Below are 22,050 nucleotides of genomic sequence, written 5' to 3'. Positions count from 1 at the left end.
TCATGTCGATGCACCACAGCCGGGCGGTGTGTGAGGGAGACGCCGCGGGGCAGCGGCCGGGTTGCCCTGAGGGTTCCCCGGCAGGACCGGCTCTGAGGGGCCGCGGGACGCCCGCCCGCGCTTAGACGCGGGGCCGCCAGGGGGCGTGTCCGCGGGGGGCCAGCAGGGGGCGGGGCGAACCCCAGCGCCCAACAGCCAGGGATGACATCACCCGTTCTTCCCAAAGACGCGCGCTCCGATTGGCGGAGACGAAAGCGCAGGCTCCGCCAATGGGCGGCGGGCAGGGCGGCAGGCCGGGCTGACGTGCGGGCTGCTGGCCGTATGGGGGTTTATTTTGCTTTGGGCCGCTCCAGCGGCCGCCATTAGAAGAGCCCGCGGAGCGGGGAGAGAGAGTCCCCCCGCAGTTCCCCCCCGCCGCGCCGAGTGGGAGCGCCCGCCGCCGCGGCAGCCCGCCGCGCTGGGAGAGACCATGTCTTGAGCGGGGAGAGCACGCCGCAGCCAGCGGGCCGGGGGGTGGGGGGGCGGCGCGGGGCGCAGGCGGCTTCCAGCACCGAGGGACGGCTCCCGGCGGCGGCCAGGTAAACCCCGTTCCCCTCCCCGGGCAGCGAACGGGGCGGCGTGGCGGGGAACGGCCCGGCGGCGGAGGCGAGCCCGGCCGGTGAGCAGCCGGCGGAGCGGGGCCGGGGGCGGCCGGGCCGAGGGGCCCTGTGGGGAGTGGGCTCCTCCGGGCCCCGCTGGGGTCCCCGTCCCGCGGGGAAGGGCCGTTCGCCCCGGCGGGATGCGGCGTCTGTCCCTCCGTCCCAGCAGCGCCGGGTGCGGGTTGTAGAAAACGGCGTTAGAGCGACAAGAGTCCGGGTACAAAGGCAGGAAACTCTGAATTTTGCGCCGTGGTTGCTGCTCCAAACGCTGGCCTGCGGTGCCTCGGTCTGCTGGGGTGAGATCATGCTCTGCTGTCTCCTACTTCTTCCCCCCCTCCTTTTTTTTTTTTTTTTTTTTTTTTAAATAATTTTGGATGTGCCTGTTGTGATCTGTATGCAGTGGCGGAATCGTTGATTGGAGCTCCTTGTGCCGGTGTATTTTGGGCAGCACAACTCCCATGATACTGCCCGTAGTACAATATCACATATTGCTGGTAGTTTATCAGAAACAGAATACGCTGTGGGAGCTGTTTCAAAATCGAGCTTGTTTTTTGTGAACTGAAGTTTAAAAAGAAAAATTGGAAAAGTTCATTTAACGAGGCAAACCTTATTAATCTGCCTTTCTGAGTCTTTCTTAGTCCCACACTGCGGCAGCTGCAGGCCAGGATCAGGTAAACTTCTCTGCGGAGGTCGGGGATGTGTCTGTGGGTCCTTCCTTCCCAGTGACAACAGGCTCCTTCCAGTGCTCCGTCCCCAGAGCGCTCGCCACTCTCTTAGGAGAAATTATGGGAAAAATCTTGATTCTGTGAAATTAATCTGAGTCTCCTGCCCGGCAGATGCAGCAGGGCTGGCTGAGAACTTTTTGCTGCCGCGGTGACTTTCAGTGATACACCAATAATGACAACTTTTTTCTAGAATTCTTGGGAGTCGATGGTAGTAAACAAGTGTTGTTTGACAGGCTTTGTGCTGTGCGTGATCTGTCTGCTCGCTGGCTACCTACTGTGTCATAAGCGGTGGAGCTGGCATATGTGAGTTTAACACGTTGATACCTTTGTTGATGCAAAAATTGAAAGGTGAGATGTCTTCTGTGTAATACCTTAACCTCCTCCTTTCTCCAACACACACGGTGTTAAAGCTCATTCTGCTGTGAGCAGAACCTTGTTACAGTAGTTCGGGAGAGATTTGTCGCACTGAGTTTTACCTTTTCTTCTGCTAATCTCACATTTTGTCTTTGATGCAGATTTGTGAAGCCCATATATTTTTTTTCTTTCTTTTTTTCAGTGGTTACTCAGAGAGGGGGGGACAGGTAAGCAGCAGGAGGTGTTCTGGAACTCTTATTTGCATCCTTCTGAAGGCAGAGTTGAATTGGTGTCTCAGCACACAGTCTAGCATGTCATATGTAAAAGATCACTTCTGATTTAAGTCTGTCACAGCATTAAAAGAAAATAATGCTTTTGGATGCATTGCATTTTGTGGGAGTCGTGAAGCTCTAATTATGTGGTATAATCCTCTTGAAGAAAAAATAAATTATTACCTTTTCTTATGCTGCTTAAGTAAGGACAGGCAGATGGGGATGGCCAATGAGGTCGTACTCTGTTATTGCAGACCTGCACCCATTAGCATTTTTCTCAGAACTGTAATTAAAAATACTAATTTAATTGGAATGCTGAGTGGCATAAAAGCATCAAAAGGATTCATCACAGAAGCATGCCTTAAATTGGAGGCTAGTTAAAATGCAAAATTGGTCAAGGAAACATTTTTGGTGTTATGTAGCCTTGTGTATGGCCATTCTGATTGTACGTCATTCTCTACGTAAATTCCTTGGGGATGGGAAATCCCGGCCATCATTGGTGTTCTTTGCAAGATTGATCTGTAAATAAGTCAGAAGTGTAAGTAGAAAATACTTTGCTGATTGTATGAGCGGTTATTTTTAATACAGTCAATCAAATGTACTCTCAGGCACTTTAATGTGAGATTTACTGGCCCCTTCACATCGTGTTAACTTAGATGTTAATGTTTCTCTTTCCAGTTTCTCTTTGCCATACCAGTTTTGCACCGGGTTGAAATTGTGCAGAACTTCAGATCGATACATTCTTTATCATGGTCTACCATCTACGAATTGCAGCAAAACGTTTAAACCGCTAGGGCCAGTTCTGTTAGTAACCTGCCCCTTCCTCCTCCCAAAATTTGAAGACTGGGTTATTTTGAGCTCCTCAAAATTTATGTCAACAAGTAATCCTCATTTTAACTGCATGAATTATGCTCCACAGTCTCCTGGTTCTAAAATGGAACTAAATTTTAGTTTGGCAGCTGAAAATGGCTGGCTTAGCTGTAACAGAGTTCTTTTTTTCTTTTTTTATGTAGTACTACATATGAAGAGGGAAATGAGGCAAAGTTGAAAAGAGAATTTTTTTCAACACACCTGATGAAGGGCTTTCTCCTTGTCAAATAGCATAGCTTGGTAAAATCGGGTAAATAAAATACAATTATAACTTAATCATGTCAGTTGAATGGATTTTGGTGTACCTTAAAACTTCCGTCTTCTAATTAAGATCTCGAACATTAAGACTTCAGACGCTCTCCTGGTACTTTCTCTTTTTCATAGCACTTCTTGCGTAGCTGACATTGCTTTAGCTTGCACAGAATCTGATTGATTTTGTGACTGTTCGTTTTTGCATGATCAATTGCTGAAGCACAGTTTCTCATACGTATGCAGTTAATTCTTTTGGAACTTTCTTGAAATACAAGTTTAATAATAGGCCCATTAGGTCTTTGGTACCTAACAGTTAACATACTTGAAAAGAAGAATTGTAGGACTTCAGCATCAATTGTGAGAATGTGTTAGTTTATCATAATACAGATGATTTTGTATTTCCTCTGTTGTGGCACGGGCAGGTTTTTAGAAGCTCTGTAGTCAAACTGGAGTTGAATCCACCTGATGTTTTTTTTCAGAACAGCTTTTTTCCTGTCCTGCTGTCCTGTTTATGAACAAATTAGTTGTGGCGGAGACTGAGTGGGTGGAGAGGTTGGAGCAGGGAATGAGTGCAGTGATGTTTGAAGAAGGATCTGTCTTCAGGAGGGGGCTGATCTGGAGACGTCGGTTCAAGAAAGCGGGAGGGATGGTGGATTTGTTTCCAAGGAATGCGGGAGGGTGATAAACTGGGGATAGTGGTGGTTGCTGGTATGCGCAGAGCATCTTGCCTACGGAGCAGCCAAGTTTGGAGCCTTTTTTCATCTTTTACTGTACAGCAGATATAATTAAGTTGGCATTTTTCCCTTTGGTTATTTGAATTTATCCTGATTTAGTGTGTTCTACTTGTTCTTAAAACAAGGATACTGTTGCATCATTTTTTATTTGTAGTAAGGTGGGATTTTTTTTTTTTTTTAGCTGAGAACGGCTGCTAATTTTGCTGGTATCCACATGTGGATTTTACATTAACTAAAGTTAGCGCTTCTAAAACAAGTGCAGAAGAAGGCACAGAATTTACATCTGTCTTTAGGGTTGAGTTTAGAATTGAGCTGAAAATACTCGAAGTAATGAGAGGTGAGTGCAAAACGAATACCAGGTGTGCAACCTGCTGGCCAGGGGACGGGGGGGGACTGGAAGGGTGGACCCATGTCTATTTTGGGAGGTGTAAATAGGACTTTACTTTCTGAAACTGTCAGTTGTGAGCAAGGAGGCTGCAGTATTTTTTCTTATTTTTTAATAAATTTTTCTCCTTCCTCCCACCGTGCCAAAAGCCAATACATGGTGATGTTTTATTTGCATTATGTTTGCCATTATTTTTGTAAACAAGTGTGAATGTTTCTCCTTGTGATTCTTTGACTTCAATTTGATTTAGCCTGTAGTCTTGAGTAGCTGTTTTTAGTGAAACTGAAAAATTCTGAGTTACTGGGGAGTTTACAGACATTAAGAAACTTTTGTAAGTACGTTGGTGTTCTGTCTTCTAGATATTCAGGAGTTAGTTTTCCTGAGCTAAAGAAAATTATCAGAACTGTGGTTTACATGATTCTGGAAAAATAACTTTTTTGTTTTGTTTTCACTAGATTAGAACTATTATGGTCAAGGAATCTTTTAGGGGCTTTGAAGCTGCACGTACTTTTGTAGGTCCGTTCATTTGAAAACCGTGCGGCTCCTGGTGCTTAGTGGATTGTCTAGGGAGAAAAATTACTGTCATAAATTTAAGAAATGGGGTTAATGCTAGCAAAACATTGGAAATTTGCTTTTTGAAGGTAATTGTTGGTTTATGGGAGAATCCCATTTCTCGTGGTTGTAAAGGCTGTCAGTGCTTTGTGTAAATGTTGACTTTACTTCTTCCAGGCTAAGAGACTTTGAAGTCTTCTGTCCCATTCACCTTCCTGGTACCTGAGCGGGGATTCAGTAGATGGCTGCAAATTTTAGTTGCTATCTGAATATTTCACTGAAACAGCTTCACCCTACAGGTCTGAGCCTTTGCTCTTCTGCAGTTTCAACAAGTGTTGAGTATATACTTGTTTTCTTGCTAGACTCTTTTTTTTTATTATCTCACACTGCCATGACAAACCAGGAGTACTTTGTACTAAGTGTCTTATCAATGCCCGATTGTCATGTATGCCTTCTGTCAGATGAGTTTAGGTTTTGCCTTACTGTGTGCTTGTTGAAGCTGATTTTTATCTTGCTGAAGGGTTGGGATGGTCATCTGGACTACTTACTTTTTTTTTTTTTGACCTCTGCACTACTGTTTAGTTTGGGAGGGGTAAAAATGATTGTCACCTTGTGGCTTTTAAATGGTTTATTTAGAGAAGGTTGTTTAGCATTGAGCAGAACCGGAAGTTTTACTGTTTTAGAGTTGTTACTCTGAAACTTTCTGGCTACCTTGGAGTACCTTGCAGTGATTCACTTGGGGTTTTTGGATATGTATTACGAGCAAAATACAGATCACTAATCATAAAGTTAACAAACAAACAAAGACCCCAAAACCAAACCAATAAAGCACATCCAAAAAACCGGCCACCAACAACTGATATCTCCTTCTCTAGAAGGAGTTTGAATTTTTTTCCCTGTGATATTTGATACTAATTCTTTGCAAAATGTTAAGCAGTGACATACACAGAAATGGTTTTTATGCGTGCTGTGATGATAATAGTGTTTTTTCTTCTCTCTCTTTTTTTTTCCCTCCTTTTTTTTTTTTTTGATACTTTGCTGTCTAGCCAGCATCTTAAGAAGAGCTGGATAAAAATGAGCATAGCTTGTATGGCTTACTTGAACTAGAGCTAGTCTTAAATATAGCCCAATTGCAAATGCCTGTACCAAAGATGGTCCTTATCTGTATCTGAGAGCAGCTTGCTGTTCATTAGGAGGAAACTACACAATAATCAACGTTGAGCGTGTGTTTCCTTGGTTCATTTGGAGGCAGGTGGGTTTTTTTCCACCAAATGGTGAATATTTCTGCATCTAGCTGTGATGTGATTTATGGTCAGCCAGTATCGAGGAGGTCCAGGGGTACTTATTAGAACTGAGTGTCAAACGTACGAGTTAAAACTTGTTCGTTGGCTGTTGGACAGGTTTAAGTGTTTTTAAATTTTGATGTCTGACTCCACAGTGTGTTTTTATTCAGAGCATGACATCTGGTTTCCCTCATCTGTGTGAGGATGGCTGAGATTAAACAAAGCCGTGTCTCATATATTAGGCATATAGTCTAAACCTAGATAAAGTACATTTCTCTATTTGACCGCACTTTTTATAAAGAATCCTCTTGTTCAACTTCTGTACTTTGTCCAATGCAAATGTCTTAAAACGATCCTGTTGTGTTTCATTACATGTATTTGTTACTGTATTGTACATCTTTTCTTGAGTCAGTATTAATCTGTTGCTGATTGTTCGTGGTGATCAGATTCATTAAATGTCACTGGCTGTATTTATGCAAATACTCTATCATAGCTCATTATTTTGAGTCACTTTGCTTGGTTTTTGATCAGTGTTGTGTGGGAGATGCTGTGTATTATGTAACTGTTGATCTGCTTAGTCTCATTTTCCCAAATGGTATTGGTTTCTAAGTAAGCAGTCGTATTTAGTCCATACTAATGTGTAGTAACATCTCATCTAAATAGCTGCTCACTTTTAATTGAGTTTAAAACACAACAAAAAACCCTGCAAAATGTAGCTCTCTTGTGAAGTAAGCAATAGGACCGAACTGCAAACTGCTGCTGCTTTTTCTTACAGATTGTTTTCAGCAGTTAAGGTTTTCCTTGCTTTTAGTCACACATTTAATAGACCTGTAGGTAGTTTGACCCGCTTGAGATGAGTAACAAATAAAATGGAAACTTGTACTTCGCAAGTCACACAGCAGAATTAGCTGTAGTGGTTAAGCGCCCAAAAATGCTTCAAGGGATAAACATCAAAACAAAATAAAAGACAGCAAAAAGAGTGAAAATTTAGTATTGTCAAATATCTGTTAATTCTGTGGCGAGTTCTCAGCTTTTGCAGAAGAGTCCGTTTAGGTTGGGATGTAGACTGAACTATAAAGTTCTTTGTCAATTAATGTATTTCAGATGTCTCCTAAGGTCTGTGACCTCCCACGTGTTTGACTTCGTACTGCATTGAACACTTGCAAAATTGTGGATCCTCTTGCATGAAAACTGCATGTAATTTCTCTTGCATATGCATAGTCATGCTTTAAGGTTTATTTGAAAAGAAGGCAGTTGGATTGGAAGCGTGAATAGAATATTTAAAAGAAAGATGAAGCAAAGTCACTGTAGTTGTTCTGAACACGATAAATACCTATTAAAGTAGACTTAAGGTGCTTTGAAACGGGATACAAATCCATAAATCAAAAGGAAAGCAATGTTTTATTAATTGTGCGTGAATGAAGCCTGTCAGAATTCACCCAATGAACAGACTTCCAAATATTTTCAAAAGTTACTGCTTACTTGCTCAGGCTTTTTGTTTGCTTAGGAGAACTGCATTTCTCACAGCATGTTTCTTTGTGAAGGATCAAGTTCTCTGGATTTTAACTAATTGCCCACTTACAAAAGTAGATGCCAAGTTGTGTGTAATGAAGGAGCTCATACCTAGAAATGTGCGGTACGGAGTATTTGTTGGTAGCCTGGACTATAAAAACTGAAGCAAAATGTTAACTTGCTTAACATACTAGCTTGTAAATAGTTACTCAGTTATAACTCCAACACTTTCAGTTTTTCTTTTCTCATGCGCTCTTAATGTAATAGTTTGTAGATTGTGTTGTGATTTACACGGCAATGATTTGGTCTTTAATAGAACTGAGATTTGTGCCACTCTGAACTCATGGTGCCTCTGTCAAGACAACGACATTCTTCCTGTTTATCTGTGTTTTTTGGGAGCAAAGAACAGCCTTGGTCCTCCGAAGAGCAGAGGTGATACTCGTGTGTTTGGGGAGTAGTTTTTTCTTGAAATGATGGATTGCTTTCTTCTTTTTGCTGATCTGTTTGGGATGGTATCCTGTTATTTTTAAAGAACTGTCCTAACAACCAAAGCAAACTATGCTTGCTTGTTAAATTCCTCGCTTCAGTGTATTCAGGCTAATACAGAAAATGCTTCCACATTTGTGACTTTGCAGTAATCTTTCCAGTCTTTATTTTAATACATAGTTATTGCCTTTACTGTGAAGCTTCCAGATTCAGCACTGATCTGAGTTGCTTGTCCCATTGACAAGGTCAATGTTCTTTTTTTTTTTAACTAATTTGCAGTGACGACAATGGAATTCATTATTAGTTCCTGTCAAACTATAGAAGCTTCAGTTCACGTTTTATGCTTTTAATATACTGATCTCTCAAGGCTTATGCTGAATTCTTGAGAAAGCAGTCATGCAAGAACAATGAGGAGTTGAAGGGGGAGTAAGTAAGTTTAGTAAGTCAAGAGAAGAAAGTGTCAGTGAAGTTCCACCTTAGAAAATTAGCCAAGGCAGATTTCACATAAAAATCAATTCTTAATACTTGCAATAAATTTAAGAGATTTTTCTTAAAAATGTAAGTTGTTTTTCTTGAAGCGTATTGACAGTGTGATACTTCACGAGGATTCTTGGACCCAGAAAACAAAAGTGAATTTGAGCCTGTTAAGTAATGACATCTTTTATGTAAGAAATCGTTGAGGAGGTTTTCAGAGAGTTTACAAGTTTGAAAGAAACAAATTGGTCTTTTTGATTTGAGCTTGTGTACAGCTCCGATATCCTCCAGACCTTCCTACTGGCTATATTTAAAAATTGGCAAAACCTTTTGTTTGAAGAGTCCCTTGGTACAGCTTATGTGAGCTCTAAAAAGACTGCATGGTTAGAGAGTGGCAGTGTTTATAAATGTATTTGTTTGGAAACAGTGAAATCAAACCATTGCTTTTTTTCCAACTGTGAACAGTTGACTCAGGTTCATCTTATGCGTCTTTTAAAAATGTTTTGCAGTTTTGCAGAACAAAACCAGCTACAGCTGTCTGAATTCAGACTGGTGCGTATTTTATCACAACCATTTAAGGTGATAATCTAGATGTGTGATTTTAACAGGTTTTCCTTTTATAGCTTTAGTTAGCTTATTTGTGTATAAATGAACTTCAGTTTTCTAAGAAGTATGCTAATTTTTTTGGTAATTGGAAGAGATTTGACGCAGTGATGTGTAAGAGAGAATGCTTCTGAAAATGTGTCAAACTGTGTGGGGTTGATCACAGGCAATTTTTTTTTTTTTCAAAAGCTGTTTGTCCGCTGTGTGTATATATAAACTTCAGCAACATGCTCCAGCTGTTAGTGAGCAATTACAGCTGTCAGTTTGAGACCCTTTCCCGGTAGACGTATATTTAAATACACCATGTTTCATAATAGATAAAGGATACAGTCGGTGAAAGTGCTGCTGTTTGATCTCGCTTTGACATGCGGTCCTGTTCCTTTTTGTGTCTGGATGTGTGAAAGGTGTTACTTCTACACTCAAACTGCTGAGTTAAGAAATTCTGCTTTCGGTTATAGAGACCTCTCTTTTGGAACAGGATGCTTCTGCTTATTTTGTTCCTCCAAAAAGTTGCTTCAGTGTTTTAAAATAAAGATAAATACACCGTCCTCTTTCTGTTTGGAGCAGCCTAAGAGAGGTGAGGGGAAGGAGGTTGGATCGCTTTACCCTGGCAAGTTTGCTGAAGGCTTAAGTTGATACCTAAGCTCCCTTTGCCCTGTAAATGCAGAAGCAGTTAGCTTTGTTTGAAAATCCATATGCATGAGCAAAACAAGGTGAGAATGCTGGTTTGATCTGTATAATTACGTAAGGCTTCTGCCAGCACAGATGTGCTTCTGACATAACCAAAAAATCTGTAGTGTAGACCGGTCTAAATCAGCATCTGGCCTGTTTGCGGAGAAGGGCTCGGTTATTTAATGAAATGGAGCTCCATATTGCTCCTGGTTTGAGCCAAAGGAAAAATAACTTCTGGACACATTGAATAATTAAATTGAGAGGAGTATAATATATCCTGTCATAGAAATATTATTTGAGGACTTTGTTTCTTCCCAATTTCTGTGTGCTAGTTTGTATTTTCCCATGCACCTAAAAAGAATATTCTTAAAAGTGGAAACAAAGCAAAAGAAAAAATTCTGATTGTTCTAGGTGACCTTTTCCCACTGACTTTTAGTGAAAAGGTAGTTCTGCTAATGTTTTTATTTTTCTTTGTTACTTGATTTATGAGAATTCAATACATTCTCTTTAATGTACTGAGCTACTCCACTAGTTTGTCTGGAATGTATTTAGCACACTGTATAAACTGATCAACTGGAGCTCGCTTGGAGTTTTGTGGGTTTTTATTTCTTGTCTGCTCTTGCTTTTTGGACATTAAGACTTGCACCTGCGCCTCGCAGTCACTCTTGTGCTATTTCTCTCCGAGAGGAGGTACAACATGATTCAGCTTCTCCTCCCTGAAGAATCTAAAATAACAAGTTAACTTGAAGGCAGAGTGGCAAAGAAGTAATTCTGAAAGAATGTAACGAGCTTCAAACTGCTCAGTGGCTGGATAATGAACCTGGATCACCAGTAAATCAGATGGTTCCGGTGCCTCTGGGGTGGGGTGCACTTTGGGGGTCAGACAAAGACCTAAAAGTAAAAAAACCAAACTAACAAAAGCAATATGTGGAAGTGCTAAATTTCCTCACCTAGCTGTGCCGTAGTGGGTGTTGGCAGAGCTGTCCGAGAAGAGAACTTGCAGTCCTCCGTTGAGTCTTTATGTTCTTTACTTCATAATAACCCGAGGCCTTGTGTTGGGAGGTGGTGAGCTCATATCTCAGAGGCTTTCGAGCCTGCAGATACTCAGCCTCTCTAAGAATTACGTCTGAAAGCATCCAGCTTTTTAAAGAGTGCAGAGAATAATTGCAGCTAAAAACCTAATCTCATGATAAAGCTCTTCTGTAGCAGAGTGTATGCTCTGCTATTTAGTTTCATAAATAATATCTTGGTATTTGTTCAGATCACTTTTCTAACCAGCTGCTTTTTGACTTAAGCAGCAATCTCCTTTCCCAACCTTAATATCAGTAGCACAGATGACGCTTTGTTTTCTTGCCCCATCCCAGATGTGGGCTGGGATTTGTTTGCGATGGGAACCGCTGCATTTAAGGCTTTTCAAACTAAGGCAGGTAAGAGACCATTTCCAGTTACAGATCCCTCTTGAGCTTCATCACACATTGTCTGCTGATCTCGCTTTTGATTGAGGGCATTACTGACTGAAAACGGACCGGCTTCTGCTCAGGTAGAAATTATTCTGAAGCTTGTTTTGGGCATTGAAGTATTGGGACAGACACTTTCTGGTTTTCCATTGTAGCCCAAGTGAAACTGCCCTTGGCTGTTGTGCTGGTGGCCATTGACAGGTGTATGGACGGGGAGCTGCTTCCTTCTCGATTCTGAAAACCACGTTCAACTGCCTTAAGTTCCGAACTAGGGAGCGTTAGTATCTCAGAGAACTCTGTATTGTTTATAGAGAGAATAAGCTTATTAAGGAATGTTAAAGTAATTAAAAACTTATTTTGGAAATTAGGGGAAAAAAGCCTTGACCAAATGAAATAGATAAATCTAGTATATAGTGTGCTCGTGTAGCAGGTGTTTTGGCAAAGCTTTAGTTTGTTTATGGGGCAGAGAAACTGTTTTTCCTCCAAGTTTCTGAAAAGTCATCTTTATGAAGTTGCTTTTAGTAATATCAAGTTGACGTTGTATTCCCATGTACGTATTTTTCACTTATTTTGTTGCAGGTACGGGGACCCTGGTATGATCTCGCTCCTTTTTTTTTTCCCGTTATGCATGGACATGGACTTTTATGAACGGTGGCGGGGAAGCAGTAGGAAGTCTAATTGCCTTCTCAGCACATTCCTTAGTCTGACACAGTTTTATAACGTATAGGTGGGAGTGAAGTGCTCTGCAGGCTGTTCAAACACGTAATGTTAGAACCCAAGCTTTAGGAGAAAGCTTTATGTGTTCCTGATTGCTCATCTGCTTTCACGAAGCATAAATATGGATTGCTGCTGAAAAGGATAGTGCTGCCCTCTCCTCTGTCCTGGCCATGCGATAGCCCCTCATTCATGCAGCCACCTGATCTGGTGAATAGATTGGAGTTGAGCTGGTGGAAAAAACCTTTGCTGCGTGCTGGAGCCCATGGGAGGGAAATAGTAGCAACAAGGGTGACAAATTTAAGTGGACGTTTAGCTGTGCTTTGGTAGAGCAAGGTGTGCATGAAGGTGTTTCAATGGAGAATGTACTAACTCATAAAACATTGCCAAATTGGAGAACAGGTATAAACTAATTTTTAGATCGATGTGTTTAGTTTTGAATTGAATCCTGTTGTGTAACTTCTCTTTTGAGTTTTTGTTGTAGCTTCTTTTTTGAGTTTGTTTTTTTTTTTTTTTTTTACTAGACTCCTGGTGTTTTTGTGATCCAAGAGAGTTGTGATGTGATGAATGAGACTTGTCAGTCAATTGATATGACAAATTTGTATTTTAAACAGTTTTGTATTCTTAAAAATGCCACATAATTGAATCTTACATGTTGGGTAATGATTCTGTGGTAAGGGAGGAAATAGACTGTGTGTATTTTTCTATTTGTCCTTTATCTACCTGCCTCACCCTTTCCCGCTGTTATGCCCCCTATACAAACTGGAGGGAATCAAAGCTGCTTTTTTTTTCCCTTCCCCATCCTAAGTTTGAGAGTCCAGTAAGAGTGTTTATGGATGTTTTGCTGTGAATTTGATGTTGGTTGAATCTAATGCTTCTATTTCAGCAGACTGGATGCGTGTGTGGCAACCAATTCTTTATCGGTTTATTTTAACCAGTCTGTATGTTAGTCTCAGCAGGTCATGACTGAGTTTAAACAAATGTATTGGGATCAGAATAGGTGTGGCATTTAATAATTAACCTTCTGGTTACTCAGGTCCAGTAGGGAACCTATAATGAGTCTGTTTTCATTTTGTTTACAGGAATAGTTACCTGCTTAGTCTCATCCTTCATATTTGCAATCTGAGGAAAAGGTCTGAGCCAGCATGAAGACAGAATCCCCTCTTCACTAGAGAAAAAGTGAGTTGGAATTGGATTGTAATCTGGATTTGCAGAATGAAAGTACTATGTCAGTTTGTCAACACACACAGTTTGTGCTTGCCTTCAAGTGGCATTTTGACTTTGTAACACTGCTGTTATGAGTGATGTCCAACCAAGGCCTAGTTTTAGATAAGCACATGTACAAAAATTTTCAAATGTATGCATTTTATGTAAACTCCTACACCCTCCTTTTCTGAAACAACTGCTTACTTGTTGTGTAACTGCCTGCCTGATACACTCCTTCCTTCCAAATCCTGTGAGGTCTTGCAATAGGCCTAACAGGATCTAGACTTTGTGTGACTTCTACTTCAATAAATTAATATTTGTGACTTGTTTCTGTGGCTGTACGGGTCTTTTCTCCAGTATTCTCAGTGCTTCATGTGTATCTGTTTTCTGAATTTGTTTTGGAAGCCTTCTTTCACATTTAAGAAATTCCAGAAATGCAGGACTGAGTCTTCCTTTCTGCACTAGGAAATCCGTAATTCTGCATTTAAAATGCAGTTGACTCAAGTCCTTTTCATAGTGGTTTTCCTCCCCCTAAATGTTCTGATAGTATCAAGAAAAAAAGATTGTCTGTTTGCTCAGCCTGATTTTGATATTTGCAGTACACATCAACTGGGTTAAATCTCATTTACTTTTTCTTTTTTTTTTTTTTTTGAAACAGAGCTCCTATGCAACCATTGTGTACTAATGATGTATTCTGATTACTTAGCTTTCTGCCTGACGCAGTTCATTTCAAGAAGTGCATGATGACAGAGCGTGGAATTAAATGGGCTTGTGAGTATTGTACATACGAAAATTGGCCATCTGCAATCAAATGCACCATGTGTCGTGCTCAGAGACCTAGTGGAACAATTATCACGGAAGATCCATTTAAAAGCGGTTCGAGTGATATTGGTAGAGACTGGGATCCTGCAAGCACTGAAGGAGGGAGTAGTCCTTTGATATGTCCGGATTCTAGCGCAAGACCAAGGGTTAAATCATCTTACAGTATGGAAAGTGCAAATAAATGGTCGTGCCACATGTGCACGTACTTGAACTGGCCGAGAGCGATAAGGTGCACACAGTGCTTGTCTCAGCGGAGGACCAGGAGTCCCACAGAGTCTCCTCAATCTTCAGGTTCTGGTTCAAGACCGGTCCCTTTTTCCGTTGATCCGTGTGAGGAGTATAATGACAGAAATAAACTAAACACGAGGGCTCAGCACTGGACTTGTTCGGTTTGTACATATGAAAACTGGGCGAAGGCGAGGAAATGTGTTGTGTGTGATCACCCCAGACCGAACAACATAGAAGCAATAGAACTGGCGGACACGGAGGAGGCTTCGTCAATCATAAACGAGCAAGACAGAGCTCGATGGAGGGGAAGCTGTAGTAGTGGTAATAGCCAAAGAAGATCTCCACCTACAACCAAACGCGAATCTGATGTGAAAATGGACTTCCAAAGAATCGAACTGGCTGGAGCTGTTGGCAGCAAGGAAGAGCTTGAAGTTGACTTCAAAAAACTAAAGCAAATAAAAAATAGAATGAAAAAGACTGACTGGCTGTTTCTAAATGCTTGCGTTGGTAAGTCTGCTGCTACCTTATACTATTATGCCTGTGGTTAGGTATTTTAGGAGAATGAAGAATTAAAACATGAAGTTGTTTGATTTTGAAACAGCTTTTTAAAATCTCTGCATTTTAATTCTAAAAAGTAAACCCAGTCTAGAAGTTCCTGAAATAGCACCTGCTAAGAGAGGGTGCAGAGTTCATCCATAATCTGAACAGGGTTAGACGTGTTTCCCAACTATGCTTGGACTTTTTTGACCTTTTGTAGGAATGGATATCCTTGTAACCAAATCCTGTTGTTCTATGTAGTCCTCAAAAAGTGGAAAAATTACAAGACCGCTCTACAGAACAATGTGATGTATATAGTACTGTAAAAAATGCCATTACCGGCCAATTAAAATTACTCCTTTTTGCTATGGCAAGATATGCTGGTAGAATCAGCAGCTGCAGCTTGGGAGTATTTGTAAACAGTGTAGAGCTTGCAACAGTACAAGATGCTCTGTCAGATGTTAAAAATAACACCAAAATATGTAGCTCCAAGAAACTGCATGTGTAATACTGACCTTGAAAGTAATAATGTTGTATTAATACAGATACTGTGTTGTAAATGTTTATAGGCCTTCTGAAAGTATTTTTTGTAGTCAACTGCTTCAAAAAAATTCAAATTTTGGATAATTCTCCCAATGCTGTTAAAGGACAGAGATGTGAGAGCAGGGTTTTCTTCAGTTATTGACCTTGTGAGTTAAATGCGTTTGCTGTAACTTCCCAGAAGCAGGTACCTTGTGCCCTAGAACACAAGCAGGTTAAACACTTGAAATGCGCAACTATTTTTAGAGTAAAACACTTCATTTGAAACTCTAGCACTAGTAGTATATCTCGTACTGTTCCATAATGTTTCATGAAGTCACTTCATGGTTGTTAAAATTGAAAAACTAATTTGTGGAGCTGCTTTATTTAATATATTGGATCAAGTATAAATGTTCTTACAGATATTATGGGTTTGGCTTTTCTGAGCTAATAAATATTCCCGTTTATTTTTTTGTTGTGTGAATACTTGGACACAAACGCATTTTCTTTTGAAAATAGTTAGATGCCTCAGTATCTCTTGGTGCCTTCAGCTCCTTACATGCTAGCAGATGTGTAGTGCTTTTTCCTTCTGAAATGAAGCAATTGAAATTCTGGTATTTCGTATTTTGTAAGTTATTGAATACTCAGGATCAATTGTTGGAGGTCATTCCTGTGCCTTGTACTGGTCTATCTTGCATTCTCATAGGAATTGTATTAAATCTTAGGGGTTTTTTTCTTCTGCTTTTTGAACAGTGATTTTTTGGGGGAGGACTATTCCATTGTTGTTTAAAATATTTCACACTTTCAGATTTAATCTGTGTTGAAATGGTTGTGTTTATATTTCAGACTGAGTTTTGCAAGTATTTAACGTTGCTTGTGACTATACAGGTGTACATGAAACTCAGAACTATGTTCACAGAAATTTTGTAAGGCAATAATGATTTGCTGCTTTTAAAATGAAAATAGTTTGAAGGGATGTTGATGAGAAAGCCAAAATGCAAATGGAGTTCTGTGCTTTTTTACTGCTGTTTTGCTGAAAGATTTCATGGATTCCATTCTGTAACTTCAACACTTACTATCTATAGCTTAACTTTTACTTAGGGAAAAAAAAAAGGGCAAGCAAAGCTGTTAATTATCAATCCTTCATTTCAGAATTTAATTTTGCATATTGCAGATGTAATATTTTTTCCAAATACTTCTTGTAGCAGGAGTAACCTTAGGAAGATCGATGAAAGCTTCATAGATTCTTTCATGGTTGTGTCTAGATGTTTTGCAGAGTTTATCTATATTGGAAAGGTACACCAGGTTAACCAGTAGTTTTAAAGACAAAAAGCTACGTTTGTGATGGTTGTTTTGGTGCCTCAGCGTGATATACTTAAAAACAGTTTAACTGCCAATTGAACAATTTTGCCTTAAGCTTGTGTTCTTATCATTGAAATCAACCGAGTTATGCTGACTTGGTGAGTTACTGTTAGCTGAGTTGAACACTTGTCACAAACACAATTATAAAATAGGACAAGTTCGTGTTAAATGTTTGTGAAAACGGATGGAGTAATAGTTGGTATATAGTCTGTCACCATAGTTTGGCTGACAAGTGGTGGCTTGTTCGGATTTGTAACTTCAGGCTTCGCACCTCCAAGTTTAAGCTCAATCAGTTGTGGAGCATCCATTTGCTTGGAGTCTGACTTACGTGGCAGAGATGTATTGATTTAAAGTTTTTGGATGTACAAAGTGTAGCTTTCCCTGCAGTTAAAAATAAAGATTAGAGGAGCAGGAGTAGGAAGAATTCTTGGCAGACTGGTTATTTTCTTTTCTCTTGGAAGATACTATCTTTCAGAAGGTACCAAGGAAAATGATACTTCAGGACAGCTGTTCAGTTGAACTCCCCCTTCTCATCTCAAACTTACTATGAAATTAAATTTAAAATCTAGTAAAAATAATGTCAAGTTTCATTTAAAGCGTGTATCAAGCTGCTTTTTTTCCCACATTTGTTCTTTTTAGCTGAAGCATGAAGACAGACGTGTATCTTGTGTGGATTTAGAAAAGTATCCATCTGTGTGTGTTTGTGGCTTTTTTTTGTTTTGTTGGAGACACTCATTAATGCTCTACCCACTTCAGTAAATAAATACGCCATCAAGGCTTCCATTCCTTGCAAATCTAGGCTGTACAAAATCCGATGAGTGCATCTCTTGCATTTCTGCATGAATAGTTTCCTTGATGGAGGGTATTCTTTCAGAATCAGAAGGATTAGTGGCATTTCCCCTTTCAAACTCTGCAAGTAAATGTACTTGAATGTTATTTTTATTACTGATTTGGGTTTTGCAGCAATGGATATATCTGTCAAATGGGCCTTTCTCAAAAGGATGAGGTTTTAGAACTGATTCATTTGGTTAAAATTTATCAAAATCTAGTGAAGTATGGCTGTTGAGTAACATGACAAATGCCAGTTTGAATTATGAGAAGTTACAAATGGCTTGTGCAAGGACACTGCTGCTTTCTGCTGTACTGCCCTGCTACGAGGTTAATGTGGAGTCCAAGGTGACTCAGTTGTGGGGCGGGGAAGGGGGAGGCTAGTGTGTATTTAAAATTAAGCTCTCTTGTCGTTTCCGTAACTCATGGTTAAGGGCGGTTTGGTAGCCTGTGGGGCTTAGGGAATCTGGTGTGTAAGAAGAGCGGGGCTGCCGTGGGGCTGGTGGAGCTGGTTACAGCTGCCTGTGGATTTAAGTCATACAAATGGCTGAAGATGGTAATGACTATAAAACCTTTCTAGTGTTCAGAGTTTGCTTGGGACTTACATCTCAGTACTTGCCGAAGCTTCTCCTCTCCTGGCATTTCAGGGCTGGGCTTTACAGTGGTGCCAACAGAGCGTGTTTGCTGCAGGGCACCGCTGGGGCTTCTTGGGTTGCGTGTTCAACTCCCGAGCTTGAACTGTAGCGCACAGATCAAAAGTAAACTGCGTTTCTTCTCCTTTCCCTTTCTCCTCCAACCCTGCTTGTTAACTGCTGCAAGAGTGTGCTCTGCTCTTTCGTTTTGGGGCAGTAAGGGGCCTACTGCCCTCATGGGCCAGACTTCCCGGGCTGGGGATGGTGGCTCCAAAACCAAGTAGACACGTGTTCTTCTCAGCTCTGTGAAAGAAACAACTAAGAGTGTGTTTCTTAAATCCAAAATATTTGGCGCAATCTGTAATGAATCTTGTTTTGCAGTACATCCTTAAAAGGACTGTTAGTTCATTCCTAGTATTCCTTCATATGTGTCTGCTTAGTTTTTCCTTTGTCAACTACTTTATCTCTCTTTCAGGGTGTTTTTCCTTTATCCCTTTCTCCATCCAGTTTTCTGAAGTAGTGCCCAACATGTTCCCAAACAAACCCTGTGGGAAAGGAGAGTCGCGTTGTCCAGATTTAGGTATGAAGCCGGCTGGGCAGTGTCCAGACTGGACAGGAGAGACGGGGGTCACCTCCCGATCCGTGTCCTGCGGGGATGGGGGCCACCTCCTGATCCACGTCCTGCGGAGCACTTGGCTCTTCGTGGACAGTAAAGGATGTCTGAAGGGGTTGATGTACCAAGGTGTACCCAAAGTAGTCCTTCTGGCTGCTTGTTTCTGCCCTCCTTCTGGTGTGTTTGCATGCCAGCCTACAATGAAGCATGTCCGGAAACTGACCCTGCTGAAAATGAAGCTTGATAAGCTTGATTGGGGGATATTTTTGTGGGGGAAGCGCTGGTGGTTTTGTTTGTTTATTTTGCTGGTTTAGTAAACCCAGACTGGTTTCCTCATCACGTCCATGGTACGGTTAAGCCTTGATGGGGCTGTTAGTGCTTTAATAAGGGAGTGGGAACAAGCTGCTGGAGGCGGGGAAGGGTCATGCATGGTTCCTTGTTGGTGTCACTTTAGGCTGACTTGAACTGTTTGGGGAAGTGTAGCATTAATTAGTCACTGGTGAGTGATTACCTGCCAGGCTGGTCTTGGCTACAGATGGCAAATAGTCTGTTGGGATGGGCTGGAGAAGAGTCCCTGGTGTGACCGTACAGCCCATCCTCCTTTGTCATACTGGGAAGCGTGACTTGGCACGCTCGTCTGCTGTGCCGGGTAACCGTGGTGTAAGCTTACAACTTCCGCCTGGATAAAAATACCTCATTGTATTGTTGTCTCTGTCCTATACATTTATTCTATCAGAACTACTTTACCATTTGTGTGTATCTTTCAGAGGAGGTAAAACTCTGCACGCCTTATTCCATGGTAGAAAGTCTTAACTCCTGGAATGCTTGTATTTAGCTCTTCTCACTCCTTTTTTGAAGCTCAGTGATATTTTCTATTGAAAATAGTTGAATAAATTATCAGGTTTAAAATAGTTATTTAAATTTGCCTTGGAAGCACTGATGGTTAACTTTAATATTAATGATTTTCTGCTGTCCAGGCTCCCTTTAGGGAATTTACCTATTTAATTTGCAAGTTGTGCCAGCCAGTGTGCTCCAGAACTGTTCCAAAGTCTGTGGGACTGTGCAATTAGGGTAAACAGGATTTACTTTTCTAGATATGTTTGTAAACTCTTGTGTGTTTTTTTTTGTTGTTGTTTGTTGGGGTTTTTTTTCCCAGCTTAACTGCACCAAACCTTATAAATATTTACATGTGCTAAAGAAGAAATTTCATAGCACCGTAACTAAAGTAGTTTGGTTTTAGCAGCTAGGTTAATTGTGGGTTTATTTAATATGAGCAAAGGTAATACCTGATGCCTAGTAATGAAGATGGTTGTAGTGAGGAAAAAAGCAGGATTGAGATGGTACAAATAGTTGTTATTGGATGATTAATGCTCTTTGAATTTCGTCTTTTTAAATAACCTTCTTAATCTCTATCATGTATCTTCTCACGTATACTGAGATTGCATATTCTCAATCTGTGCTATTTATAAGAATTGGGGCTTTACTAGAAGAAGAAAAAACCTTGGCTCCTGGTGCTGTGAAAGAATATTCCGGTAAGAGGAAATGCCTGAATTACAAATGAGAACACAGTTGAACCTGGAAATGCAGAACGCTCCCCTGCACTTGCTTTTTCCCATCACCGGTGTGCAGCACGTGCCATTCTGTCCCGTCATGTAGGCCATCAGGCTACAGGCACGTGTTTGTGTATGAAGCAAAGCAAAACTCCTTGGGGGGGAACACACACAGACCGGTGCCTTCCGTCACAATACCAAACTAACGTTTTCAGAGTCCACTTTAAAGAAAAGCTATTTTTGTTGTGGATCAGAAGTAGCCATTGAGTCATAAGGATCTGTTTGCATTTGTGTAGCTCTTGTAACTAATGCGAGCTGTGCCCTCGCAAGAGATCTTGCTGCTTGGTGCTGTGTGAACAATCTCCAGGCAAATGTCGCTTTTCCTTCTGACATTTCAACAGTCCGAGGAATGCTGTGGGTGTCAGTGGGGACGAACCCAACTGGCGTGGCGCCGTATCAGAACACAAGTCAAAGGCTGCTTGTGTAGGTAATCAGGCACTTGTGTGTTCTGAAATGTGGTGAATTGGAGCATCAGTAAATATTTCTGTTATGTGGCTTGTAAGTAGTGTTTTGTTAAGCTTTATTTAAATAAACTTAATGAATTGGAGGCTCTCATTCACCCGACAGAAATCAAAGCCATTGTAGGAATGTGCTTGCTATTGTCCGTGAAAGCATATTAAGACCTCATTTTGGAGTGATGATACTGAATTTAGGAATTGCACGCAGTTCTTATGAATGTTGCATGTAGGCAAGGTTACCCCATAGTTTTCGGCAAGATTTCTGTTTTCTGGTTCAGATTTCTGTTAATCTGCCTGTTATTACTACGTTTTTGCACAGTGTTCACTGCAACCTTGGATTGTACTGACTGGCACCCGCAGGCTGGCACCTCACAAGCTGGCAGGAATTTTCCCCTATTCTTCTGAAGTGGTTAAAATGAAGTAGATATTTGGTAGAATGGATAAAGATAAATTTGGGCTTATGTTGCTGTGGCTAAGAGAGGCCGAAGAGGTTTGTAATGACTGTAGAATATGGGCCGTGAGGTAGCGATGCTCTGGTTACTTGGGTCACAGCATTTCAACATGGGTTAGTACAAGACGTTGAAGCGTGCAGCACGTTTGCAAGAGGGAGCTTCTGATAAGGAAACAGATTTGTAATGGGCTCTGTGCAAAAAAAAAAAAAAAAAAAAAGCAGAATAAGCTCTGCATGGTTTGATTTTTGTGTGTCGTGTTTATTGAGACTCAGTTACAAAGCAGTTAGTGCATCCAGAAGCGAGTTTGTCTGGGCTTTATCTAAGAGTTTCCTGATGCGTGTTTGTTTTTTTTTTTTTTCTTCATTCCTCCTCTTTCTCCCATAAATAATTACTTGGCTGTTTATATTAAGGAACAGAGGATGACCAGAGATGATGTGTGCACATGGTCTCATCACCATCCCTCCAAGAGCTGTAACTGTGCTAGTTTGTCTTTAGCAAACCATCACTGTTCTTTATTCCTGCTGCATAGTCTTGCCAACCCTATACCTAAAACACATTTACAATGTTCTTTTTTTAAAATAAGGCCTAGAAAACATATACAGTTGGCCTGTTTTTGATGTATGTGTTGATCTTTAGCTTAAACTTCACCAGCGAGGTTTAGAAACGCGCTTTTAAAATGACAGCTTATGTAACAATTTTAGTAATTAATTCTCGGACAGGGGACTTTTAGGAATGTCAAGTATTGCAAGACGTCGGCATAAACCGCCAGAACTGGCGGTGCTGCTTATCACATGTCACTG

At 40.9% G+C, this 22,050-nt stretch overlaps 1 protein-coding gene across 2 annotated transcripts in view; it reads left to right on the top strand.

Annotated features, from left to right (window-relative positions):
- Nucleotides 1–286: 286 nt before the first annotated feature.
- ZRANB1 (zinc finger RANBP2-type containing 1) overlaps nt 287–22,050 on the top strand; it is a 41,073-nt gene continuing 19,309 nt past the window's right edge. The window contains exons 1-3 of one of the 2 annotated variants that reach the window (XM_065639313.1): nt 287–578; nt 13,066–13,162; nt 13,896–14,746. In XM_065639313.1, the coding sequence (XP_065495385.1) occupies nt 13,930–14,746 (817 nt within the window). In that variant the 5' untranslated portion in view covers nt 287–578; nt 13,066–13,162; nt 13,896–13,929. Of the gene's footprint in view, nt 579–13,065; nt 13,163–13,847; nt 14,747–22,050 lie in introns of both variants that reach the window. The other variant, XM_065639314.1, reaches the window with a different exon arrangement.

The sequence above is a fragment of the Caloenas nicobarica genome, chromosome 7 (assembly GCF_036013445.1).
Source record: "Caloenas nicobarica isolate bCalNic1 chromosome 7, bCalNic1.hap1, whole genome shotgun sequence".
Classification (NCBI taxonomy): Eukaryota; Metazoa; Chordata; class Aves; order Columbiformes; family Columbidae; genus Caloenas; species Caloenas nicobarica.
The sequence above is the reverse complement of the archived record's forward strand: the minus strand, read 5'-3'. Positions and strand labels throughout refer to the sequence as shown.